This window comes from Anopheles gambiae, chromosome 3 (genome assembly GCF_943734735.2).
Source record: "Anopheles gambiae chromosome 3, idAnoGambNW_F1_1, whole genome shotgun sequence".
In the NCBI taxonomy this organism is placed as follows: Eukaryota; Metazoa; Arthropoda; class Insecta; order Diptera; family Culicidae; genus Anopheles; species Anopheles gambiae.
In genome coordinates this window covers 36,611,546-36,638,963 of record NC_064602.1, presented here as the reverse complement: position 1 = coordinate 36,638,963, position 27,418 = coordinate 36,611,546, and the positions used below count along the sequence as shown (strand labels likewise).

Here is a 27,418-nt window from a genome sequence, read left to right as displayed (position 1 = left end):
TTGTACCACTAGTGTATGTATTCCTACATGTATTTAGTCACCAATGAACGCTTTTTGACCACCAACTGTACCACAATATGGTTTGTTACTGTTCTGTTTTTCTGGCGTGGAATCCGCTCACAATAGCGCACCATTCCGCAGCACGCTACAACAATGTTTACATTTTTGACAGCTCGCGCTTATGAAAGATGGTGGCACACTTGCCCCAAACAGAGATGGCACACTTGCCCCAAAAGTTGTAACTTTTTTGAAATTGAATTTTTCAGTGACAAAAAGAAAGTTTTTTTCAACTAACCCCACAAAAAAATTCACGTTTCCTCAGCTATACGGTGGTTTAAAAATTTTCTCGGTTGATTGTTCGCATGATTTTTGAGAGCTTATTTGGTTGGATTAAAAAATTATAATATTCTGCTCAATTTTTTAAACTCAATATAAATCAGTTCAAAACAATGGGAAATATCGATTGGTCTATATGAAATTCGGCTCAGTATACCCAGTCATTGGAAAACAACCAACTGTATACAAAATTGATCATTAAACTAAAGTTTTCAAGGAAAAATGCTTGGTGGCACTCTTGCCCCGTATGGCACACTTGCCCCAAATTCCGCTACCGAGCACTAGCACACTCTGGTCGGGAGATGCGACAAGGATAAAGCACTGGGCAAGTTAAAGTCGATGTAAAAGACAGCCAAGTTACAGCATCTGCTACAACGGTCCATGTCGTCGTCGCTGTGTGCCGTCCCCTTGTGCTCCCGTTTTGCGCAAAGCTCCACAACCGTAAAGCGGAAAGCCTTTACCTCTTCCTTACAGCGCTAAAAGGGTGTGGTACGTGGTAGCCGCTTTGGTTGTAATAATGGCTGTTGCAAGAAGGAAAGCACAACAGCAAAAGAAAAAAACGCAAGCGCAACACTCCTCTCTTTGACATCGCATGCTTTGTACACACGAGATCGAAGGCGTTCGGGAAGGCGGTCTGGGAAGCAAACCGAGCAGGAGAAGGTGGTCGGGCTCAGCAAAGTGAAAAACATTTCACTTCCTGAGCGGAAAACATAAGGAAAATGGCGAGATAAACTTCGCGATTGTTTGACTCCGCTCGACTCGTCGTGCCCTCGCCAACACGCCACGCCACATGTAATGTGCCGCTTAGGGACATGGGCTTAGTGTGGGTGTGTGTATGTCAGAGTGAGTTACTAAGGGGAAGGGAACATTGGGCAGCAGTTGTGTGTCGCATGCAAAGAAAATAAGGGATTGACGGGACGGGAATGTGTTTTTGTACGTTGTTCCTGTCGCGCCCAGGACTCAACCAACCGCACACACTGTGTACTACGCCATTAGTTTGATGGAATGTAATGATGGTGATGTGAAAGTGTTGAATGAATAATTATGCTGCTTTGCCGCTATTATCGGGTCCCATTGATAAGTAGACAGTTAGTTACCGTAACGGTGACATGCAAACACAGCGACGGCACTGGGAAATTATCATGCCGCTGAGAGTAATCATTATGGATCGATTATAGTATTAGTTTATTGGGTGGTAATGGGGTGGAAGTCTACTGCTTTTTAAATATCTTTTGTCCTGATTTATGGAGCGGTGAAATTGTGTTCTCATTTTCAGGTTTTCAGGTGATTGCTTTAAAGTATGCAATGAAATTCTCCTTAAAGTATGCATCTTGCAATGCAAGATATCTGCAGTAAACCACTTCAAGATTGTTTTAATGTTTGATAGTAATGGCTCTCCCATTAAATTGAAATGCAAGAAGACTTTATTGATTTTTCGCTTAGCAGCATCTCGGCTAATCGCTACATTCGGGCTAATAGTTGGGTCCTTTAGTTTGCTGGTTGGTGCGGAAGTTCTGAGCCGCTGCCGCTGCCGCCATGTAGCAATCGTTGGGGCAAACGCCAGGAACACCCGGAGCTCCACGAACGCCTGGATGACCTGTGGGTGGAGAAGAATGAAGCATGCTTTGATGCCCAGCAAATCATCTTGTATAACGTACGATCTATAACTTACCCGCTTTACCAGGTTCTCCACGTTCACCTGCCCGACCTGGTGGCCCTATCACGGAATCTCCTGGCGGTCCGGGGGGACCGACCGGACCTTGCGGACCAACGTAGCCAACACCGTCACGCCCATTCTCGCCCGGAATGCCCGGTTCTCCACGCTCTCCCGGTGGTCCGGCAACGCCTGGCGCTCCCTGTTCTCCCGGGATGCCCCTATCACCGGTGAAACCGGGGAATCCACGCTCGCCCTTCTCGCCCGGACGTCCCGGAGTACCGGGTTTGCCCGGACGGGAAACTCCCGGTGGCCCAGGAGGTCCGATCAATCCCTCCGTCAATTCGGCAATGTGATCTCGCAGCACTGCCCGACAGATGTCGCTTACTTCTGCCTCAGTGTAGCTACGGCCGGGGACACCAGGAACACCCGGAGGTCCGGTTTGTCCCGGTAGGCCCGGTATTCCCTGAGGTCCTGGAGCACCATCCACACCTGGTGGACCTGGTACGCCTGGAGCACCTTCTGGACCTCGCAGACCACCGGCGCCCCTCTCTCCGGGCAATCCAGTGTAACCTGTCGGTCCTCGATGGCCGTAGGACATGAAGTTTTCAAAGTATCTTCCTCCACCGCCGCCACCCCCTCCTGAACCATCACCGGGAGGACCCGGAGGACCTGGTAGGCCTGGGGCACCGGGAATACCCGGTAGTCCTTGAGTGCCTGGGAGTCCACGGGTACCGGATTCTCCCTTCTCTCCCTTTGCGCCGTCATTTCCTTGCAGTCCAGGCAGACCGGGAGGTCCTGCTACACCTGCACCAGCCCTAGCACTACCAGGCTCTCCTTTCGGTCCTCTTGGACCCGGTTCTCCCGGGTATCCAACTCCATCTTCACCTCTTGGTCCTGGTGCGCCGCGCTCTCCCTGTTACAAGTAATTTTACATTGTAGGAGGGGACTTGTTAAAGCAATGGTAACGTTACCTTTACACCTGATGCTCCAGGTAAACCGTCCGCACCGGGAAGACCTGGCGCTCCGGGCGGTCCGATCAAGCCACGTGGTCCAGTTATCGATTGTCCATCACGACCCGGGACACCGGCATCACCTTTCTCTCCTCTTAGCCCTGCACCGGGTGGACCTTGGGGACCGGGAAGACCTCGCGGTCCAACGGGACCGGCTACGGTCGATCCGGCCACAGCAGCGACTCCTGGTTCACCTTTCTGTCCCTTCAGTCCTGCAATACCAACTCCGATCTCTCCTTTCTCACCCTTCTGGCCAATTCCAGGAAGTCCTGGAGGTCCTTCCAATCCACGAGGTCCGGGAGGTCCCTAAAGTTGTAGAATTATGAAAGTGTCTATTCTGTTTGTTCATTAGCAAGATCAGCTTACCCGTCTTCCAAATGCACCAGCTTCACCTTTTAGACCTGGAAGTCCGGGTGGTCCCGCTGGTCCTGGAGCTCCCTAAAAATTGTAAAAGCATTCACCATATTGAGAAAATATCTAGCGAAAAAATAATAGCAACTCACATCTGTTCCGTTGTATCCCGGTGGACAGACGGTATTACAGTCCGACTTTGGAGTTGGTCCTTCCGGAAGATTCGCAGTTAAAGATGCGACATCGTACACGGGCAGTTCGTCACAATTGCCCCGGGCCGGTCGCGTTGGGTCACAGTTCATAACCATCCATTGCAGATCGATGATGGGAGATTCGGGCTCAAAGACGGAAGTTTCCGCAAACCTGGAAATTGAAACGTACCCATCGGCTACGTCGAAACGATCACGCGGCTCCAGGGGAACGTTGAGATTTCCGTCGGTATCGCGCACTGGACGACAATCGACCCAAAGATTAAGATAATCGTTGGTAACACCGAGCATAATTTTGTGCCAGTTGTGATCGAAAAGCTAGAGAATGTGAGAATTTGTTAGAACACGCACTCCACTAGTCACGCAATACTTGACCCAGCTCACCGTAGTGTGATGATACTCCACAATCTGCTGCTCACCCTCGGTGGCGGGTAGCCCGATCTGCAGAATCTGTCGGCCGGGGTTCAGCGTGATGGCTAGCTGGCTTTCCTGCACCTCGTTCGTCACCTCGAACAGATGCCAGGACGATTCGCCCTCATCCTCGATGCGGTACGTACACTCGAAGGAAAACTGATGCGGCAGCCCGAGCGGAAACGCATCGACCGAGCGCATCGTTAGGTTCGCCTCCTTCTCGAAGCGATAGGCCGTCTGGTACTCGTTGGTGCCCTGCAGCCGGTGCATATGCTTGCTGCTCGCCTCAATCTGATCGAGCCGAAACTCGCGGATCAAGTCGAACGATCGCAGATCCACATCGCCCGGTCGCCAGCGTCCGCACGGACCTTCCTCATAATCGTCTCCCTCTTCGTCTTCGATTTCTAGCGTTTTGAGCAGAGAAGGAATAATTCTAGAGAGTGTTGCCATGATCGATTGACTTGGGCACAAACTTACGCGACTTTACAACGCTTGTCAGACACAGTAACAGCATGAGCAGTCTGTATGAGAACATTTCAATTGCAAAAGAACGATGAGGAACAAAACAAATTGACACCGTTTCAATGTATAAACTTGATGTACACCTTCAGCACCACAAAAAAATCTGTTTCAACCGCTCGAAGAAATACACACCTTATTGAAGAAATTGAATACATTTTGCAGTAAATCACAACTCTTCCTTTGTGCACACTTCACATGCTTCCGAGCAAGCGTTCGTTCAGCACACCAGACTTCAAGCTGCAAAGAATTGAGATCCACCCTAGATCGAATCTAAACTCCAACTGATCTCTAGCAGGCGAGTTCTTTGGAGCATTCTCAGCGCCGCTGACATTGGCACACAAAAATGGAAAAATTAATTCATGTACCATATGCTGTGCTCCAACAGGCAAGCAAGAGCGGGCGTATCGCGAACCCATCACGAATAAACGCCAGCGGACGCTTGTGTGTGGACGCTGGAGACACGACACGATGGTGCTAAAACATTTGTGCGCGGATGGATGTAACATAAATTAACTCTCCATTGGCATTCACAGTTCTGAGTGCAAAGCTGTTCGCCAGATGTTTCGGGCTTAGGGAAGTCTAGTTATTTTTTGCTGTTTTGTTTGTCGCTTCATGCTATGTGAGAAGTTGTTAAGAAGTGGGTCACATGGTTTCACCCGTGTTTAGATGTCGGATCTTTTGTTCTGAGCCGGCTCTTACATTAGGGCGTTGCTTGGGGCAACGATTGAATTTGAGTAAAAAGGCAAGATAAAGTGGCCTGATTTTGATTTAATATATGAACTAGCGGCTTAAAATAAATTTCATATTCCTTATGATTTATGTTCAATTTCGTCCAATTAAACGATGCTTAATTTCATCCCATCAAAAAGCCATTACTGTTTCCAGCATTACGGCACGAAGCGTGACATGGCTTTAGAGCAAGTGTCTAGCTCGATTGCTTTCAAATAAATTAATGCTTTTGCAGCCAGCTTAAACTTACCATATCATTAATTCTTTGGCACCATTTTCGGAATGTCATCGACCGTCTTGGAGCTATTGTTTTCGTAAATTTACGGTTCAATTCCTTCCCAAAAAGCGCGTACGCGTCCCACACTACCGCACACCGGCGGCGGCAGGTGAAGTGTGATCGCACAGTGGATGGGAAAATCTTCAAACATTACTTCGAACATCAAATCCGCCCTCCGTTCAATGGTGGTGCTGGTGGTGGAAAACTTCACTAACGAGTGTATTGCTCTTGTGCCCTGAGTTGGGAACGTTTTTGTGAAGCAGCGTCCAGAAGTGTTTTTGGGCGAAAACTCAGACAGCCGCCAAAGTCAGCGAGAGCAGCACATTGATGGACGGGAAACTTTTCATCGTTTTTCTTCGAAATTACTCATTAAGCGCTGCTTAAAGCCATCGCCCGTCGGTTTGGTTGAAGCCAGCACACAGTCAATGGTGTGACGGTGTGCTAAATAAAGCGTACGAGCGAGCGGCGTAAAAGGGGTTACGAGCTGTTGGAGGCCAGGGTTGGTATTCCGTGCCACGCGGGCTGTGGGTTCGCCCCCGACCAGCATTTTCCGACAGCTTCGCGTTTCGTTTGCACATTTTGATGTCAATTTTGCGCTGTGTTTCGATGGGAAGCTTTGGATCGGGATGGGTGGAAAGGCAAGGGATGTGCGAGGTGCAGGGTAGATGGTAACGGAAACTGTTTGCACGACCCGTATTTCCACGAGCATTTGCCACGTTGCGCGCTCTCGATGACGAATGACGAAACGGTGACGAATGGTGCCGCTTGCCACCAGGGTTTGAGCTTGATCTCCCGCCACGAACATGGTACAATTTGGGGCTCACAGCGCCTCCATCCCCTCCTACCGCGTCCGTCATTTTAGCGTTGCGGAATAAAATGTGAGCTATCGTTACGGGTGGTCCCAACCGGGGTGGGTGGTAGTGGCGAACGAATCGTAAAATTATCGTGGAATTTATTGTCTCCCAGTTTTGGTATGGTGGGGGAGGTGGGATGGTGCTAGAAAGGGCGGTGAGCTTTTCCCACCCAGCAATCGGATGGAGCGTGTTTTGTTTATTTACTTTGGACCCGGGGCGCCCATTCGAATGGGTGGCGCGTGGCTGTTTTTTTTGTCGTCCTGTTTGTGTGCGTTTTTTCGTTGTTCTCGTTGCTTCTTTTTTCCCACATTGTTCCTAGCGCCCGCTTCCTTGCGTCGGGACACGAAACTGTTTGTGTGTGTGTGTGATATGTAAATGTGTTTGTTGCGGAAGTGTTGCCACAAAGTACGCCGTTTGCAGCCACGCCACGGAAGCAGATTAGATGATTAAGAAGAGGTTAATTTATTTGTAGCGTGAACAATTATTTTCCACTTAGGTACTGTACGCGCGGCAAAACGCTAGCAGCAGGGAAGGGTTTTTCTTCACCATTTCATCCTTATCTCTTCCCTCCCCCTCCCCTTTCACTCATTCCATCTAACCGATTGCTTTATCAGTCGCAACTCTTTCGTGAAATACGATGGCGCCTGTAAGTGTTGGTCTTTAAAACGAATGTTTTTACTGATGAGCGAGCTTCGAACCAGAGGGGGGGACTCGAACGCGGTGGTGGTATGTTTGAGTGTTTCTTTTGTCTTTTATCCTGCGGTTTTTTGCTCAACAAGTGCGAGAAGCGGCAACGTTGGCGTGTAGAACTTAATGACACGTTTAACAATTTTATTAGGATTGAATTAATTGTGCTTTGGTGTAATGGTACATGCCAGGGAAGGAATGTGCTTTTACATTGTGTGTGTGTGTGTGTGTGTGTGTGTGTGTGTGTGTGTGTGTGTGTGTGTATGCACGAGCATGCCAGTTTGAAATGATTTGATTGATGCATTTTGGTTTGTGAGGATTTTTTAACGCAGCTGTTGTGCAGGAGCAATGCAATGTAATAATGGTTGGATGATTTTTATTTGTTTTAACTAGCTTTTTCATTTGTGTTTGGATAAAAATACGTTTCTAATCTTAAACTAAAAACTCAATTACGAATCAATTATTTATATGTATAACATAATTCTAATAAATTCTTACTTACAGGGTTTTCCAGGGATTCTCATAGTTGTGGGACACTTCGTTAACTCTTTCTTATTGGAAGTGAACTGCAAATGATGGAAATTGGATTCTATGGCACCCTTTTTGGACAAGCTCCTTGGAAATTCCCATTGGATTTGTCCAACAAAGGTGCTATAAATTCCAATTCTCAATTACATTAAATTCATTATAAGCAAGAAATAAAGTCAATAAAGCGTCCCACCGCTATGAGAACTCCTGGAAAACGCTGTATTCTAATTTAAGGTTTGAATGGAACTTCAGGTTTTTATTTCAATACAGCATATTGCATTCCTGGCTAACAATGACACTGCTATGTTGATTCTTCCAAAACGCAGAGACAGTTTGTCAACTGGTTTATGGGATTTTTAAAATAAAATAAGAAGCTCTTGCATTGTTTATTTTAAAGTAAAATGATCATTTACTACGCGATAAAAACTCGTTTTAAAAGATGTTTAACATCAGGATCGGCAAGATAAAATGCAACCGGTTTATAAAGACGTTAGCATTCGTAGTTTGATGCTAATGTAAAAAAAAGGAAATGTTTTTTTTTCTAGAATGTGGTAAACTGAATGGAATGTTTTTAACACTCATAAATTTAAACACCAATACCGATAGTTTCGGTGGTGAAGTAGTGCATTTGTTTAATTAAATCTAAAATACTCCAACCAGCTCGCCTATGTGGTGATACGAGCATCAACATCACATCTTCAGCTTATCCGTCGCCCATGGGTGTAGATCTAGGTTAACGGTAAAGTTTGCCTATAATGGTTGAAAAAACAGAAAAGAAAAATGAAAGAGTTTCTCCTACAATTACAATCATACCGTAGCGTCAATAATACGTACACTGTTACCAAACACCATCGGTGTGATTACTTCAATTAATTACAAGCTGCACGGAAACTTTGCACATTTTACAACCAGCTGCCCCTCCCGCGGGCACATTTCTACTGCTACCTTCCAAAATCCTCACGCCAACATGCACCACAGCCGGGCACGGGGCCCCGAAACATGTGACCCCAAATGCGCAAGTGCACAACTTTTCCAACCTGCTGTTCTCTGGCCCTCCGCTTTTCCCCTGGGCGCTCGCCCGCCCTTCTGTGTGTATGTGTGAGTGTTTGTGTGCCTGTCTGTTACTCAAGCAGCGTTGCAGTTTCTCGAAGCACAGCAAACCGGTCGGGCGAGGGCGCAACACACACACACACACACACACACACACACACACACACACACACACACACACACACACACACAGAGTTGTTTCGCACGTCCCCGTCCATCTTTATCGTGTTTCTAATTTCCTAATGTTTCCATAAACAGACACGATCCAATTATGATGGCAACTTTCAGGGCCGTTCCGTCCCGTCCAGCAGTGAGCCAGTGGCGAACGTCACTTCGGCCCATGTGATGCCGCCAGTCCCATTATCGGTGGACACGGGTGGTTGCGAGGCGGTGTGATAAACTTTCGCTATAACTTATCTGTGCATTAAAATCACTTTGACACCAATTTGCTGGCATACATCTGTAAAAGTTGCGAAACTTTTTTAATGCTTCTTTCCTTCTTTTTCTCCCTGCCCGAGCTCGGCTCGGGGCCGGGCTCTCGACTCTATCTTTGGGATCTTGGGTGGAAGGTTTTCTTTGGTAAAATCACATCCGGCCATGAAGTAGGGAGCGTTTCGTTCGAAGGATTTGGTGCGAGCCCGTTTTCCCGTTTTGCCCTTCTTTTCTGTTTTTCGCTCTTTGTCCGTCCGGCCCCGCCCGGTGAACTATTCACCATTGCACTCACGAGGGGGTTTCATTTCTACTTTCAATTTGAAGCAATTACCAGGGACCACGGAGAAGCCGAAGATGATGAGATGCCCATCTACTACCGGGTGGGGAATTGTGTGTTGGGAAAATAGTGCCTTTGCTGTCCGCTCGCAAAAGCCAGCCCAGCCCATGGGTGCCGCCGCACGGGAAAGCGTACTTCAACGGGCACAAAACTTTGTACGACGCTGCCGCTTAAAGGCTTCAAACGGAACGGAGAAAACTAGACAAAGAAATAAAAACGATGGCAAGAAAAAATGTGGCGGAAGATGTGCTCACATCCGGGAGCTGGACCGTCGCTCCCTTTTCCCTCAAAATGGCAGCTGGGAGAAGCGAAAATGATAGGGCAAATGGGAAAAATGCGATGCAAAGGCATGGTTAAAGAATACTTTAGTTTCAAGTTTCCATCAAGCTCGAGGGAGGGGAAAGGAGCCACCCATCGTTCGTGGGGGCTCTCATTGCCGTTGGTTGATTTCGTTATAATTTTCACCGGTTCGTTGGTCATCGTGGTTGCTCGTGGTCCTCCGGTCCGATTCCCGGTCCACTGTTGTTCGCACCCGCTGGAGAGGGAAGCCCGTTCTCCGGAAGTGGGATGAACTGCAGTCGTTCCCGCCTGTGCGTTGCTAGAATGCTAAAGGGAGTAGATAGGAAGAAACGGGTCACAGGTTGGACGAGTGGTTCTGGTTGCCTGCATCGATCAAATTCTGTTTCTTCTGGCAGTTGCCAGTATCGTTTGCTTCTTGTTAAGGCTTTTCTAGCTTCTTTTTTCCTTTTCTCGTACCGTTGCTTAATGATGAAAGTTTTACTATAAGTAATCATCTATAGCAATTAGAGTTTCGTTTGCTAGGTTTTCTTCTCTGCATATCTCTCTTTTTTCTCTCTCTCCATTTCCTGCTTTTGTGCAATCTAAAGTTTGCGTGCCTTTGAATGGCGTCGCTAAAATCATCCTGTTGTAAGCTGCTTTTGAAATCAGGGAAGAACTTGGGGTTGGGCTTCTTTTTTTAAATCTTCTGACTAAGTTTATACAAGATTTGCCCCACACTCAGGCCTTCACGAGTAAGTCACGAGCGACAAAAAAGGGGAAATACTTTTGTGCTTGCAGATTCAAAATCAAGGACTTATTTACATCATTTTATCCTTTGATGTTTTGTTACATTTTTGCTTTGCATGTTTGTTATTTCTTTAAAGCTTTGAATGCATTAAATTCAACAAATTAACTTAAATTAATTATCTACTGGCTTATAATTTGTATTTCTTTTTTCTAGTAACACAAAAGCTCTTCTTTGATGAGAAAAATAAATTAATTTGTGATATTTGATTGCGTTTACCGAACCTTAAAGGAAGAAGGATGCAAGTAACGTGCAAAAGGAACCATTTTGTGTCCCTAGATTTTAAAGTGAACGTACAAACGATCGCTTTTCCTTCACCCAGATGCAGTTGGCATTTCATTACGTTTGCTTAGCGCAGGACTGTGATGTGCAAGTGTATGTGTGTGTATGGTTAGAACGGCAACAGTAAAAAAGAAAACCGACCGGAAAGTAAATAACCTTCTACTTTCTGTAAGCTCCGTACGGCCAATTGCACCGAAACCGTCGTCGTCATCAACGCAGGCCCCTCCTTGGCTGTCGTCCGTGAAATCAGTTTTCTATTTTCAATTCTGTTCGATTGTTCTTTGCGCGCACTAAGAGCGTTCATCGTGACCTGGGAGTGCGTCTGCGGGTTTTTTTTTCCATTTTCGCCCTCAGCACAGTTGCATGATGAAACGATGCTCATCTTTGGCTCACTGTTGTGCGCCAAGAATCAGGCTCTGTTGATTTGATGATCCGCGAAGTACTTCAGGACTCTGTGTGTGTGTGAGCTCTTTTTTCTCGCTGTACTTACACCCTTCGCAACCTATTCAAAAAGCCTCGGGACGGCGGAAAAATTACGTAAAGCAAGACGTGCCCTTAAATCTTGTAAACGCGAGCACTTCAAAGGGCGTGGGGATGGTATTTGCGTGTTTTTCTTGTTGTTGTTGTTCGGCCTGTGTGTCTGTGCATTTGTTTTTGCTGGTCTTGGCTCGGTGGCTTACGGTGGAAGCAAAAGCGGATAAGTGGTACAAATTGAATAGCGCTAGGGCTATTGTTTTCGGTCGGGGTGGCCTTTCCGCGGTGGGTCGTCCTTGACCGAAGGATTGCGAGTTGTTGAGTTTGAATAGAATAATTTGGATCCGTGCTTGGGATCAAGAGGGGTCCGTTATTGTGTCTGTAGATGTGTGTGTGTGTGTGCGTGTGTGTGTGTGTAGCGTCTCAATAACATTATCAAGCGGGTGATTATCTTTCATTTTCGTGGGCATCCTTGAACATGTTTGAAGAGCGGCCGAGGAGGCCAAACATTGTTTGTAACGGTCCCAAAAAAAGATGTTGAAATGAAATGCGAAATGAATTTCTCTCGAAGTTTATGTCTTTTTTTATTTTTACGTTTGTTGTACAATGTTAAACAAAATATTTTCACAATTATTGTATAGCTTAGCAACTAAATATTCATCCAGAAAGTATGCAATTTACGCACCAAAATCAGCTTTATTGCGACAAGTTTGTCCATTAAAAGGCATCAAGTAACAACATAGCTCATTCATTTCCAAATAATTCATAAAAACAGGTTTAAAACTTAACTGAACAAAAGAATAACTTGCAGACGGATGTAGAAGGATAAACTACATCTTAATCAATGTTGTTCTTTGATACACTTAGACAGACCGTTCTTCAATTATTTGGCTGGTTGACTATTTTCTAACTTCATCAACCGAAGCGCAACCATCGAGCAGGAAAATGACGTCCAAAGAGTAAACCAAGCCCAAAAACAAAAAAAAATCAGCATTTTTTCTATTAAAAGACTTTGCTGCTAATTTAATATTTCCACCCATTAACTTCGTGAGCATGACTACGGGAGCTTGGGCTGATGTGATTGTTGTCGCAAATCAACAACAGATTGAAACGGTAAGGTACAGCTTTGCCCGCTTGTCGGTGGCCTTTGGTTTGGGGAGAAAATAAGAACCAAACAAATACAAAACCATAAGACAAAAAAAAGAAGGTATATACCGAAAGCCCGGGAGCCCAGTCACATCGCCTGCGCTCGGGGTCCTTAATCCTGCCCAGCCGGAAGGTGGCGAAAGTAGACAAATGTTTCAATTATTATCCCAACCTCCCGAGGGAGGGCTCCCGACCACGTTGTAGCTGTGCGTCTAGCAAATTGGTGCGCATTTGTGACAGGACGGCTAAAGACACACACACACACTGACGGGGGGCCCAACAGGACCACATCATCTTAGTGCGGCCGACGCCGTGTCTCGATCGATTCGCTCGGTGGTGGCTCGGCTGGTACAAGCAAGAAGCTTTTTCGCATTAACATTTTCTTTTCCGCCTTTACCGCAAGACATTCATCCAGAAAGGCAGGCTGGCAGTGCGTGGTCTTTCCACTGTCTCAGTTCCATCGGTAGTAGAGAAGTGACAGTTTCTGGATCTCCTGCTGGTGCAAATTCAATCGGAACGTCAGCATCAACGGGGCCCCAGCACTTGGGAGCGATGAGAGGCGAGAAGGGATGAAAGCATTAGCTCTGTAGCTTCCGGTGTAGTGTTTGGGTTGCGTTTGGGTTTCCCCCGATACTCTCTCCTTCTCTTCCTCACTCGCGATCCCCAAGCGAGAGACGAAATGAAATGGAACGGAACGGCACGGTGGCAATGATTTTCCCAGACATTAGCCTGGAATCTTGACGATTATTCATCATGTCAGTTGTGTTGTGCCGTTTCATCAAGGACCTTTGAGGCGAAGAGGGTGTGATGAACCGAAAGCAAGGAGTAGTAGAGTGGAGTACCCATACACCATTTCGTTTTTTTTCTTCTTTTGGTTGCTTGCTGTGGCCTTCCGTTCGAGTGTTGTGTTCCTTTTTTCGGGGTTCGTTTTGTGATTCGGGTGAAGGATGATGTACTGAATTTCTTGTTCTTTCGTCGCGTTGCGATTACGTCAGGGCGCTTCATTGAGGGGGAGGGGTGCACACAGATAGAGTGAAAAGCTAAAAGGGACACGACACACCACCCCGAGAGCATCTTCCCGGAGATGCTTTTTTTTTGTTCATTCTCCTGTTGTCGGTTACCTCTCACATTTCACATTGCGGAGTTGCTGCTGCTAGCAGGAAGACATGGGTAAATTCCTGCTCGCAAGTAAAGTTCTGCTAGAGTGTATACGAAAAAGCGAAGCTTTCTTCGAGTTCGAGTTTGACAAAGGACCGAGCGGTAGATGTGACATTTTTCCTCGGGCCTTTTTCTGGATGAATCGGTAGGGTCGATACAAGCGCGGGAGAAGACGAACGGGGAGAAAACATCGCGACCAGACGCTGTAGGCCTTGTTTTCTTGGGCTTGGGAAGGCCCACGCGTAAGAAAGAGATGCCGGTATTTAATGATCTGTGCATTGCGACAGCGATGGCGGCGTGCATTGTGTTTGAGCCGCAAAGACGCAAAAGGACCTAGGCAAGAAATGGCGGGAATGGTGAAAATTAAAGATTTGCCATTTTGCCTGACAGATTATGATTAATTGATTCTAAAACGGAACCATAGTAGCAGGTTGGTCACAGTTTAGTAGTAGTAGTAGTAGTAGTAGTCGTGGTGATCATAGTAGTAGTAGCCATTTCTTTTGCCTCAAAGACCACCCAAAGCTCAGTTTTTTGTTTATGTTCAGGGTCAACGGGTGGTTGGCGGACGGAAATATGTTCAAAGTTTCGTCGGCGTTGACGTGCTCTAATTTTTGGGGTGTGTGTTTTTGTTGTTATTGCACAATCTCTCCCGCACCACCCATCTACTATTCCTTTCCAACCCGAGACCTTGTGGTGCTAAATGGTATCGTTTAGAGTTACCACAGCAGCAGCAGCAGCAACCAGAAAAAAAGAAGTGAATGTGTCGGGTGTCGTTTTGAGGTCATTTTATGGGTTTGTTCAGATGGTTCCGTTGAGTGACAGATAGGATGACTGATGGTATAAGCTCGTGCTCGTGTGACGGGCCTGGTGTCGGTGGTGTATGTGTGTGTGAGCGAAATGTCAACGCTTTAAGAGGGTACGGGGACCTTTAAACCGGGGCGACAGTTGAAGCTGCGTCACACTATGGCCGCGCGGGCAACGAGATGCGCCCTAATGTCTTTGCCAAAACAATGCCGCGCTAGACACGCACGGCCCTGCCGACAAGAATTATTATCTGCCAGTAATAAAAGCCTATATTACGGCAATAATAAAATATTTGCTGACTTTAGCGCGCAGCGTCCCGCAGTAGACGGATGGGGAACTGGCTGATGATGTACCCGGTCTGTCAGTCTGAGCGCGTCACGTCTATTGATCCAACGCGAAATGGATAATGGTGGGATACCAACCCCCCCCCCTCCCCCCCCCTAGTAGAAAACTCGCGGTAACGCACCGTTCTCCCGGCCTGCGTCATGTAATCGTGCTTTCTTCCCCCGGCCCGCGCAGACAGAGCAAGGCTTCCCAAAATGCGCGAATGCCTGCAGGCGAAATTGTTCTCGCAAAAGTGGTTCAAAAACTACTCCGACACTACCACTACCATCCGTGCCATTGCCAACCGTCCTGTGCGCGATCGATCGGGAATCGAATCGATTCCTTCCGGGCGCTAAAAGCTCACCCGCTGCGAGTGTGTGTGAACTAATGGCCTCTAGCTGTTGTTGCTGTTGTTCCTATCCGTTGGCGTTGTCTGTTGCCTGCTGCCCCTTGACTGGTTGTGCCGCGATGTGATGCCACCCCACGTAACGGGCGTAACGGGTCCGCCCGCCCGTGTGGGAGCGCGTGAGTTATGATAGTGCGTCAGCGATTTTTATTCGATCCGAGCTGGGATTTAATGAGGATTTGGTGTTGGCTTGTGTGTGCTTTGCCCTGCCCCCGGTGAGAGCGGGGGGAAGAACGGTGCCATACGCGATGATGGATGTCGCTGCCGTGACGGGTGCGTGTGCGTGAGGCGGGGTTGGAGGGAAAATGACGGAAGAACTGACATTAGAGTGGTGTGTGCGCGTGCGATGTGTACGGGACAGTAAGTTTATGGATGGGAAGTTTGGCCGATTTTTCATCTAATTTTTCCTCCGCTTTGGCCAAGATAATGCCATTTGTTTCATGTATGTGATGGGAAGGATTTGGTGCAAACGGTGCATTAGGGGCTTGGGTAAAGAGAAAGGAAGTAAAGATGTATTGGAGAGTTTTATTTTAGGAAATGTGCTTGAGACAGAACAGGTTCTTTCAATGTATGTTTGCAAGTTATTGAATTATAGACAATTTTACTCGTAAGCTACTGCAAATGCTTTTAAAATTAGAATCTCGATGTCTTCCCATTACTGGAAAGGTCTTAAACATATTATTGTAATTTTATGTCACAAATATTTAATGTTCCAAATGATGCTTGAATTATGAATTTTGTGGGTTAAATGTTCCTAACCTCTAGTTTCCAACATAAAGCTCAGTTGCTAACGTTAAATGACACTAACGTCAAACGACGATCTGTTATCTCGCCAAACATACCAGCCTACTTGTTTAATTGGCTTGGGACCTCCCTTGAATTCACCAAATTCAAAATCCCCTGTCAGATCCCGCCACGTCGTCTGGGCACAAAAACAGAGATAAATAATCATTCAGTTGCCGAACCGAACGGATGTTTGAGAATGGGCCACTGTGGGCCGCTCTTCGGTGTAGATCCTTTCACCGGATGTGAAGTACCAGGACACAATGTTATTGGGTCAACAGATTGAGGTTAACTTTCGCAAAGGGTCAATGGCATATTGTGGCGATTGAAGTCGCCCGTACAGCGCCCGGGACGGGAGCTGCGCGTGGGACGTTTTTTGGGGGAGAGGCGATTTAAGGTGGGCAGCAAAAGGAAGCTTGCATGTGTGGGCTGTAAGCGGGTGGGTAGTAAAGCAAGGGAAAAGCAGAGAATGCTCAAATATACTACACCTACACCCGTCGGGCTGTCGGTTAACTGCTGGGCGGCCATTGTGCCAACTGCTTTTGTGAGTGAGTGTGTGACACAGAGGCGAAAGCCGTATGAAGTTTGCATCCGGTAAGTTCAATCGTATCAAATACAGCTTTTCATCGAGAGCGCGCGTGGGTAGTGTTTGGGTGGGTGTAGGGTTCGCGCACTCTCAGGATGGGTGTTAGTGGCAGTCTGCGTTTGAGAGGTTGAATGGAAACCCCTAATCACCGTATCTCATCTTACCGAACGAGAATCGTTAGCTCGTCAAACGTATTAGAACTTAATTTTCCATTTTATTATTGATAAAGGAAAGGAAACGATTGAAAATGTTAGTTTATGTGGTTTGTATATGTACCTATCTATTGTATATGTTTATTCAGCAATAGATTTAAAATTAAAATAGAACTTCCATAGTAATGTTCAAACAGGATCACTATGAACGACCTTTTGCATTTTGTTGCATACATTTAGGCGGTTTGCATTATGAATTTCAGCCGACATAAAACAACTTGGAAATATTATTCCTTTCATAAAATATATCTTCTTATCCACTCACCGGCCAAGCGATATTAAACACGGTAGCACAGTTCACTATTTACGACAAGAAGGGAGATTTTCGCTAATTTAAATAACAAAACAGTACTTATATTCTAAAGAGTCGAGCCAAACCGCTTCCAAACCCGAATGCAAATGCAAAAACCGCCCTTGCCTGCATAGCTGTTTCCTTTTCGGGCCACTCGAACCAGATCTGCTGGAAGCGGGCTTGAGAATCCCCGCCAACCACCTAGCCGGGGGAAAATCTAGCAAACAAAAGAAACTCTAGAACTAAGTGTGTTCACGTTCAGTGCTTCATAGTTGGGAAAATTTCTTCAATCTCCTTTTTGCTACTCCCTTTCAGTGGTTCCAGGGTGGGCGCCGGTGCGGTGTTTGAAAATTGTCGTATGTTTGGTGAAATTGGCCACCACCGTGATGTTGCACCCGACAGAGTGGTGACGTTGCAAACAAACAAGCGACCGGTTGAGTGTAGTCGATTCTACTCCGCTGCTTTTTCTCCCTCCTCGGCACTGCTGTGTTACTTTAAACGTCGCTGCGAATCCATCCGGACAGGTGAAGAGAGCTAGCACTACCAATAAAAAAGGGGTCTCGAAATCTGGCAACACATTTTTTTCCTATCCACACAGAATTGCTTGGAATGAATTGCGCGCGTCCCCGTTTCGTGCCGGTTGTGCTAAAATGTTGCGCTGCCGCGCTGCTAGATGTAGGTGGTTTAGGTGTGCAAACGTGTATCGCAATTGCTAATGCTAACAGCGTTCTCCCATTCTGGCTGGACGCGCCGTTTCGCAACAGGAGCGCGGAACTTTTTACTCCATTTGCTTCCAAGTGCGCTGCTTGCGGGTAGCGTGTTTATTCTTTCCGTTTCGTGTGCTCGACTGTTTGCTACCGCTACCGCAAGATGTTGTTGCTTGGGGAAAGAGGTTTTGAGAGGGGTTCAATGCAGTAGAAGAATTCGGCAACATGTTATACAGCTGGTGTGGGCGATACGGTACCACCGCTATTGATTAATTGCAGCGAGGTTTAATGGGTTGAAGCAGGAGAAAACATGGGTAGGGGATAATGGATGAGAGCTCGGGGAAAGGATTGTGTTCGGAAACGATTTTGAGTAGGAGAAGTGGAAGATAAATAGGATATCATGTGATGTACGGGTAGATTGAACCGTCACTTAAAGCAGCTAATGTGCAGGATAATGTTATTGAATGTTATTTCGTAGTGAAAAGACATTGAAGATCGTACTTTCAACAGTCTTGATAGATAAATTGGTGCTAAGGAACATCGTGTAAAATCGATCGGATGGTACTATAACACAGTTGGAAAGACAAATTGTTGATTTTGAACAAAATGGATTATAAACGCCTGAAGTTATGCAATTGGTAAAACAAAATATTGGTTAGTGTAGAGACAGTCATTGAACATTTGGTAAAAGCATAATGTTTTAGAGTAATTTTCTGTAAAGACTGAACCATTAGCAAACTGAATACACTTTAAACAATAATGATGATAAGAAATAATAATTTAAATTACATATATTTTAAAATTTTAAAAGAATAAACCATACCGTGCAAGCCTCGCTGGATTAGATGTACCGAAAACAAAGCGGCAATTAAATGGCAATTTTACCGCCTTCCTCATTGTAATAAATAGGATGCGCCATCGAGCGTGTAAACCTTCAAACCATTCCATTGCTTGCAGCTTGTGATAAAATAAAAGACACTACGGTGCGCTTCGAACTGTGTGTGTGGTGTGGATGGTTGGCGTGAAACATATTTAGAAATTTATTTCCAAGTCAAGCGTAATATCAAAAACGTCCTTGGCATGTAAGTTATACGCTTTAATTTCGATATTTTTATTGTCCGCCGGAGATTCCTCCCAGCTTCTCCCCCGCACTTCTTTCGGCCACACGCCCCAGTGGGTTAGGCAATCTCGCGGCAACAGTGCGATTGTTGCTTGTGCTCGAATCGGGGGAGAACCGGCTCTTGGGCGTAATATGTCTTCTAAAAAGCGGGCTGAGAGAGAAACGAAAGAAACTATAGTCAACCAGCCTGCCCATGAAGGCCAATATAATGTGGGCCTGACTTTTGAGTGTACGGCACGAGAAGCCTGCCCGGAATGGGTAGTTTGCCGTTGCCGTAGCGTAGCGTCTTACCCGTGCCCATGTCGACTTCGGTGGAACGACGTTCTCTATTAAATTAAAATGGAAAATATAGTTTATATGTACACATGGATACAACACCCGCTTCTGGTGTGCGAGCGATGCGAGCTAGGGGCTAGCTGCTTCACAGGGAAGAAGCAAAAAATAAATAAAACACACACACACACACTCATACGAACCCTAACCCGGGAACTGGGTACAACTGGGAGTTCGGAAGCGTCTCGGAAATAATGGTATCGTACGGAAAGGAAGCAACAGCACCAGCATTTCCTCCCACTGCTGCATAGCGCTGGGCGATTCAGCATTGGCGATGGTGGCACTGGGCGTGGGAATCCTTTTACCATTGTTACCCGAAAGTTGTGTGCCAAGCCCGAAAGGATGAAAAGCGTCGCCCGTCGTCGCGTTCTCATGCGGCCGGAAGCGTCGCAAACAAGTAAAGGCAAGGAAAAGGATTCCTTCTCCGGCCGGGCTGGTGCGATACATACAGACACATGCAGCCACACGCGCACACGCCACGCCAGTACAAAATGATAATAGTTATTCCGCTCACGTTATCTATTAAGGAGCAACAACGGAGCAATGGGGACGAAATCATCCTCCCGGCTCCGAGTTCGCATATGCAAGGAAAGTGTGGTACCAGCAGCAGCAACGTTTGGCCGGCCTGTTGTGCAACGATGGATGCTCGTACGCTTGTAAAATTTGCTTAACGCCGATTCGATTAATTTGTACGACTTACAAACAGTGTTATGGGATTTTATGTGCAACAGTGTGTAATTCGTAGTCGAACGGTAGTCGAACCGTTTTAGCGAATGGGTTCGAATTTAAATACGCGTTTAGCGTGTTTGTTCGTTTGCGATTGCTTGTATTTAATTGGCTAAGAAATAGTACGTGGGAAGCTTGCCGCTTGCTGGAAAACTGCATGGTTTTGCATATTAAAACGATTGTGGAATTGAAAAGGAAGCATTAGTTGAGCATATTAGCAGTGCCATGCATTTCAATGGGAAAGTTTTGGTCCTTCGAACCGGATTGCTGTTTAACTAATTAAAAAAATGCATTTTCTGAGAATACTATTAAGTAAAAACTGTAAATTCCTCATGAAAAAATGGCGAAAAACATCAAATAAATTACAAAAAGTAAGGAATTGAAACGTTGATTTGCTATTTCAGCTCAGATTGAACTAAATTGCACTGATATCTTTAACATGGAGAAACTCTTTTTGCTCAGCATCAAATCAATAACATTCGATTACTACTTTACTACTTTACCACAAGACTAAAGCATTTACCCTCCGGCAAACGTCTGGTTCAAACTTCAAAGTAAGCATAGTCAGTCGTGTTCGAATGCAAACAGCCGCATATCAGCGTTAAAAACCTCCATTAGCTAGGCTCTTTGGGCAGACGGCGCTATAACATGTGAATTCTGTCAAACCCCAAAGAGGTAAAGCATCGTAATGGATCAATTTTCTGACTAGCTCACTGGAAGTCTGGAGTGCTGGGATTTCAGTGCTAGAGCTGTCGGAAGGCACAATGTTGTAGATTCCTTGGGTAAGTCTCTGCCAATTGGGTTACGTCCGTCCATTAGAGCTTGTTAATGGATGTTTGGAGAATTTTGATTTTTCTCATTCTTCAACCGTCCAGAAGATGCTTCATACTTGTTGTGCCCGAGGGTGAGGTACTTGCATGCTTGATTGAAGCGTAAAGCATATACATTGTATTCGGACGCAATATGGTTTCTCGTAAAGGGATTAGCGGCATCCGCTTAATGCGTCCTTTCTGCTCCATAAAACCCCGCAACCAGCGAGCATACTCACACACACACACACACAAGAAGCTTAAGGCTCTATATAAGGATATTTTATCGTTTTTTATCATCTTTTTCTATTTCACTCACAGCGAATAATGGATTCTGCAGAGCAGGCCGCCCTGTCCGAGTCCGACCCGGAGTCGGCGACGTCCAAAGCGCACCCGAGCGCATTCTACGACGCGCGCCGTATCAACGAGTACCAGTCCGATGGCCGGCTGGCGGAAGGGTCGCGGCAGATGCTGCTCCGCCATATGCGTCGGTTCGAGGGCTACCCGGTCAATATCAGCCTCAGCTCGGTGCTGCTCCCGGCGGGCGTCAGTTTGGACGATCCGGAAACACAAAGCGCCATCAAGTGGTCGTCCCATCTGGATCCACTGTTTGCGAACAACATCGAGCGCGATTCGGCCCTGTCGTGGCAGTACTTTGGCAGCAGCACCGGGTTTCTGCGCCGGTTTCCGGGCACCGCCTGGCCACCGGAGACGTCGTACGGCAGCAAGGAGATAAACGACTTCCGCTCGGAGGATTGGTTCATACAGGCGGCTTCCTCGCCGAAGGATGTGGTAAGAAGCGGGGAGACTTGTTCTCGGCGAACTATTAATACCAAAGTTGGTGGAACTTGTTCGGAATGTTAACACATCCTTTTCACGTTTGTGTGTGTGTGTGTTTGGGTGCAGATAATTCTACTCGATTCGTCCGGGTCGATGAGTGGCAAGGAGTACCAGCTGGCGGTGGCCACTGCCAGCGCCATCTTGGACACACTTGGCGATGATGATTTTTTCAATCTGATTTCATTTTCGGATCAATCGCGAGTGATTGTGCCCTGCTTCCAGGATAAGATGGTAAGATATAACTTCTGCAAGCACCCCAACGACTTGTACAATGCTACCTTCTATACCACAAACTCCCCTTCCTCAAGGTACGAGCCACGCCGGACAACGTGAAGGAAGTGAAGACGGCCATCAATGCGGTGGAGTGTGAAAATACAGCCAATTTTTCCGCCGCCCTTGAAACAGCTTTCGAGCTGCTGCGTAAGGTAAGGCGCTCGTGTAGCGTAATCCCCATCTCCAGTTGTTCTTCAGAAGCTTCTTTCTCCCACACAGTACAACCAAAGCTCGCAGGGCAGCCAGTGCAATCAGGCCATTATGCTAATTACCGATGGGCCGAGCGATACGTTCATGGAGGTGATCAAGCATTACAACCATCCGCATATGCCGGTGCGCATTTTCACCTACCTGATCGGGACGGACAAGAGCGGGGGCAAAAATCTCTATAAAATGGCGTGCGAAAATAAAGGTAGGTCTGGTGAGGGTCCCGGGTCGAGTTACCTGCGGCAATAGGAAGATGTGAGATGGAATTCAGCAGAGGGATTTAATGTCAGCATTGTTTTAATATAGCCACAGGAGAGGGAAAGTTGAAAAATTGATTTTTAATTGAGAGTTTATAGACTTTATCGCTAACGTTGTGCACTAACAAACCCCACTTCTGTGCTTCCGGTAGGCTTCTTTGTGCAGATAAACAGCCCCGAGGAGGCCAAGAAGAAGGTGGTCGAGTACGCGCTCGTTATGGCCCGTCCGATGGTGCTGTACCAAGCGGACCATCCCGTCCACTGGAGTCCGGTGTTTATGGGAGGCCGCAGCGGCATACTGGGGCGGGAGAGTGAAAACCGTCGCAAGCTGGTCACCACCGTATCGACGCCGGTGTTCGATCGGCGCAATCACTCGACGAGGGCGGCCAATCTGCTCGGCGTTGTCGGGACGGACGTACCGATCGAGGAGATCCAGAAGATGATCCCCCAGCACAAGCTGGGCGTGAATGGGTACGCGTTCATCGTGGACAATAATGGGCGCGTGCTGTACCATCCGGATCTGCGGCCGCTGAGCGACAATGATCAGTACAGTGCGACCCTGAAGCATAAGTACAATTCGGTCGATTTGACCGAGGTCGAGCTGCCGGAGGTGGACAATCCGAGCAACACGATCAACGAACGGCACGACCAGCGCTACGCCAATACGCTTCAGGAGGTAAGGGTGCTTTTAGTGAGGCTTAGAGCAACAAGTCATTTCGGTCCTGTTTACTTTGGAATTTCAGCTACGCAATGAGATGGTTATGCAGAAGGAAGGCGAAAACGAACTCACCGTACTAACGCATCTGGACTCGATGAAGCGTGTGTCCTTGCGTTTTCAGAAGTATGTTTGCAGGTCCACTTAAAGCTCCTAGGCCACTAACACATGATTCTATCCTGCAGATACTTTTACGGTGCGATCGACGGTACGCCGTTTTCGTTGGGTATTGCCCTGCCCGATTCCTACGGTGTGCACGAGCTGAATGCCCAGCAGGAGATTAGGCATTCCCATATCAATGGTAAGTTAAGATGTCAATTCCTACCACTTAGCTCAGTGGTGCCATCTAGCGGGAAATGATATCATCACTAAACATCTCCTCCTAACATCCATTCATCCCAACAGTGACGGAACATTTCAAGGGCAACAATTGGAAGGTACACCCGGACTGGGTGTACTGCGAGTACAACAGCCTGAAGGACGCGGACGGCAACGGCGAGGGTACGGAGGAGTCCACCTACCGGGATAAGGACGAAAGTTTCGATACGCCCGAAGAGCAGGTGCTCCACTTTTTGGCCCGTGTCGGCAGGCCCGGCTGGAAATGGATGTCGGTAAGCGTTGGAACGACGTGGGCTGTAACTGTGGACAGCATGGCACTACTAACCGAAACGTTACAATTTCCTCTCTTCTCTCTCTCTCGTTGCTTCACCCTACTCTTCTCTCCCTTTTCCCCCCCTACAGGTGCGTCCACGTTCACCTCAGCCACACCACGGGCACGGTGGCATTCCGGTCGGGCATTACGCTCAGCACCACTTTAACTCGCAAGGTTCGCGCAAAGCGGAACCGTACTATTGCGACCGTACCCTCGTCCAGAGCCTGGTGCGGGACGCGATCGTAACCGATGGGCTGGATCGCACGCCGAGCCATCCGTCGCGCAAGGAAGATCGAAGGTAGGTGTACGGCGAAGTTAGTAGAGACTCAGGAAAACTAAAAAGGGAGTGAAAGTTTTCCTCCCATTATGCATCATTATGCTCATGTGCCAATCGTGTGTAGACTGTAGCTGTGGCTCATCTTCACTATGATCGCACATGTCGCATTGAATCACATTATAACCCATTTACTAACAAGCACGCACGCACGCACGACAAGCAAAACGGAACCATTATCTCCATCTCTAACTAACCAATGCACTCTTCTACTTGCACTGCAACTCGCCCGTTTCTGTGTGGCTCGTTTTTTTGTCTTTTTTCTTTGTGTCTTTTTTCGTCCCCTTTCTTCTTCTCTCCCATACACTCTCGCTCCTATTATGTGGAAAAAATGTACACACACACGCACACATATGCACACACATTTTATTTCTCTTCACCGCCTTTATAGCCCCATTGCCACGTTGATGGCTTTGCTGCACAGGTAATCTTGAGTGTCCACATGCAAATAGCAAAAAGCGTTTCGTTTCTTTTCTCTCACGTTGCTTCTCACGTTGGTCCAAGCCATTTCAGGGGGGTGGGAAAGAATGGATGGGATTTTAGGTTGGAATTTGGTTTTAATGTTTGCTGCTTTCGTTTGCTTATTGTCTTTAGGTCAAGACATACTTAGTGATGGGTTAAACATAGATAAGATAATAAGGATAAATTAACTTAATAAGATTTATCTAAATTGTAGCAAATTATCTATATGTTGTAAACTCAATTTAAAAATATCGAGAAACGCTTCAGCTTAATAAAAGATATTAAGAGATTTGGAAAGATTATAAAATAATAACCCCGAGCAAAACAGCAAAACCAAGAAAAATAAATGCTGAAAAACAGAGAAGGTCAAATCACTCTACGCCCTTCCCTTCAGAAGGGGAGGGGTTTTAACGATGTACCGGAAACTCACCTCCCGGTTCACACCCGGGTTCATCGTCTAGTGGGTGTTTCTCTCGTGTTACCCATTACAAACGCCTCATTCTCCCTTCCGCAAAATTGGGAGCGGATTTGCCCCAAGTACACGCGAACAGTACACACACCGTAATGAAGCTTATCCTGCTGAACGGCGGGGGCCGAGAGGCTTCCTCCTTTTTTTCACTGTCCTGTCTCACACCATCAACACCGGACCTGATGGTTACTAATCATGATCATTATGAGCGCCGGGCAAATGAAGTGGTGTGGTGGGCAAATTAATTTAAATTTTTCACCCATTAAACCAACCCCCGCGAGAGGGGTCACCGTACCCCCAGAGAGAGAGAAAGAGAGCGGAGGGAAGGGATACATGGTGGTATCGAGTTCGGACGCAGTCTCCGGAAGCTTGAATCTTTAAACGACCACCGTACGGGGTTCTCCGTAGGGGAGATGTGTTCTTGTGATTGGCCGCCGCCGGTACCGAGCGGCGAACCGTAATCATTAGTCAAGCCGGACGGGATAATGAATTGGCAGTGAGCCGATGAGCCACGTCCAGGGTACACCGAGGGGTTTTTGTGCTTCTTTTTTTACGCTCTCTCGGGGGGATTCGGATAAGCGTTTGGGGAGTTTTTTGTTTGGACGGGGTGTATGTGTGTTATAGTCGCTGCCAAAGGGGACACCAAGGGTTGGAACGCATGCATATTTAATTGGCTAGCGGTCAGATATCGGGCACTTTTGTGCGCCCTTCCGTTGGGGATACGTGAAAGTGACCGAAAATTTGGCTGTAATACGTAAGTTTGGGATTTTGGTGGTGAGACCGTGAGACCGTCATCCAGCAAGTGTCGTCCGGGGCGAAAGATTGTCGCCTAAAGATAATGCAATAATAGCGGACCCGTGTATGACCCATCGGGGTGGACCTATGGCTCACCGTGATGCGTGTTCAACAAGTACTTTAACTGGTGTTTCTTCATTTTCTCTTTTTCCTCCTGTTTGGTGGTTTGTTTGTTTCGAAAACGCTTTGGCCACTTGCCAAAACCGAAACACTTGCGCACACTCCAATGGATACGGTTTTTGGTTGGACTACTACTACTACTACTACTACTACTGTTGTACACGACCGCATCCCAGCCGTCTCGGGTTCAGCATGTTCAGCGTGAAGACAACGTTCGTGGCAACGCGATCGGGGCTGCTGCGCTGGATTGACCATTTGCCCCACTCGGAGGACTCCTCGGAACCGTAAGTGCACCCCGGGAAGCGTTGCGTTTTTACCAATGTAATCCTGGTTTTGTTGTTGTTGTTGTTGTTGTTTTGCAGCCACTTTAGCGAAACGAACGCACGAGCAATGGACATGAGCTGGTACAAGCGGGCGGTCGATCTGTATGCCACCGAGCCGGAAGGATTCGTGTTCAGCGTTCCCTTCAACTCTGGGTACGATTATCTCTAGGGCGAATTCGTCTTTTTAACACCTTAACGCTATTCCCCGCTTCTTCCTACTTGCACAGATACTCGGGCAAGAACAGCTCCACGCTCGTGACTGCAAGTCACGCCATCTTCATCGATCACCGCGGCCACAAGGCACCGGCCGCCGTCGTAGGGCTACAGTTTTTGCACGAATCACTGTTCAAGCACTTCATCAACATTACGTCCAAGGTAACACGTCTTTCAACACTCCATCAGCACGCCATCTCGTCATCGTTTGGCTTTTCTTCTTGGTTTTCAGTGTACCGCCTCGACGACCTGCAAGAAGAACTGTGCGTCGGACGAGCTCGATTGCTATCTGCTCGACGACAACGGGTTCGTCATACTGTCCGAGCGTAGCGAGCACACTGGTAAGTTCTTCGGCCAAATCGACGGTACGATCATGGACTCGCTGGTGCAGGACCGCATCTACCGGCGGGTACCGCTGATGGACTACCAGGGCATCTGTTCCGATCGGGACAACCCGTACACTGGGGCGGGTGAGCCATTGAAACCGGTCCGGCCGATGTCTTGGCTGCTGCAGTACTTTGTGTCGTTCGCGACGTACTGGCTGTCGGTGCTGCCCACACCGATCGGGGCGTGGCAAAACTCCAACTACAACTACGACGGCACGGACGATATCGACGATGAGGATACGTACGACTACGAGCAGCCGGACTATGAGCTGCCGCCGGAGCATAGCGACGTGACGACGCCGGACTATGATCAGCGATCGACACCGACACCGCAGCGGTCGCATACGCAGGCAGGGCCACGCGTTGTGCCCGATCCGGCCCATGCCCGACCGTGCGATCTCAAGACGGATCTGTACGTGCTGCAACCGGAGCGCTTGAATTCGAGCGGTCAGAACAATCCACTGAAGGTAGCGGCTAGTGACTTAGTGTCTTATTTGATGTACTAAGCGAGCCATATCTGTATTTCTCAGGGCAAACTTACCAACTGTCACTCGTCCGGATGTGAGCGTCCGTTCAGTGTGCAGAAAATACCGAACAGCAATCTCATCTTGCTGGTAGTGGACGTGCTGTGTCCCTGCGGCTCCAAGCAGTTGGACATTGACCCGCAAGAGGTCGTTGGTGGTGCGGGTAAGTACACGTAAAGCGTGCAGCACTAGCAGATTGCTTTAATGCGGCC

The 27,418-nt window shown here is 47.4% G+C and overlaps 2 protein-coding genes across 7 annotated transcripts in view; one reads left to right on the top strand and one right to left on the bottom strand.

The window, feature by feature from the left end:
* The window catches only part of LOC1278971 (voltage-dependent calcium channel subunit alpha-2/delta-4), a 64,146-nt gene that overhangs the window by 30,412 nt on the left and 6,316 nt on the right, over positions 1–27,418 (top strand). For 5 of the 6 annotated variants that reach the window (XM_061656341.1, XM_061656343.1, XM_061656345.1 and 2 more), the window contains exons 5-19: positions 20,958–21,428; positions 21,543–21,707; positions 21,785–21,901; positions 21,969–22,161; positions 22,366–22,889; positions 22,957–23,054; positions 23,114–23,229; positions 23,334–23,539; positions 23,670–23,878; positions 24,306–24,338; positions 25,937–26,044; positions 26,123–26,236; positions 26,311–26,458; positions 26,529–27,149; positions 27,213–27,369. In XM_061656341.1, the coding sequence (XP_061512325.1) occupies positions 20,958–21,428; positions 21,543–21,707; positions 21,785–21,901; positions 21,969–22,161; positions 22,366–22,889; positions 22,957–23,054; positions 23,114–23,229; positions 23,334–23,539; positions 23,670–23,878; positions 24,306–24,338; positions 25,937–26,044; positions 26,123–26,236; positions 26,311–26,458; positions 26,529–27,149; positions 27,213–27,369 (3,280 nt within the window). The remainder of the gene's footprint in view (positions 1–20,957; positions 21,429–21,542; positions 21,708–21,784; positions 21,902–21,968; positions 22,162–22,365; positions 22,890–22,956; positions 23,055–23,113; positions 23,230–23,333; positions 23,540–23,669; positions 23,879–24,305; positions 24,339–25,936; positions 26,045–26,122; positions 26,237–26,310; positions 26,459–26,528; positions 27,150–27,212; positions 27,370–27,418) is intronic. The other variant, XM_061656346.1, reaches the window with a different exon arrangement.
* LOC133393603 (collagen alpha-1(IX) chain-like) lies at positions 1,738–4,797 on the bottom strand. Its single transcript, XM_061659236.1, has 8 exons — positions 4,629–4,797; positions 4,452–4,495; positions 3,948–4,378; positions 3,507–3,881; positions 3,370–3,441; positions 2,965–3,309; positions 2,009–2,906; positions 1,738–1,933 (listed from the first exon to the last, which is right to left on the bottom strand). Exons 1-8 carry the CDS (start codon positions 4,649–4,651, stop codon positions 1,809–1,811), a joined length of 2,313 nt encoding a protein of 770 aa, XP_061515220.1. The 5' UTR covers positions 4,652–4,797; the 3' UTR covers positions 1,738–1,808.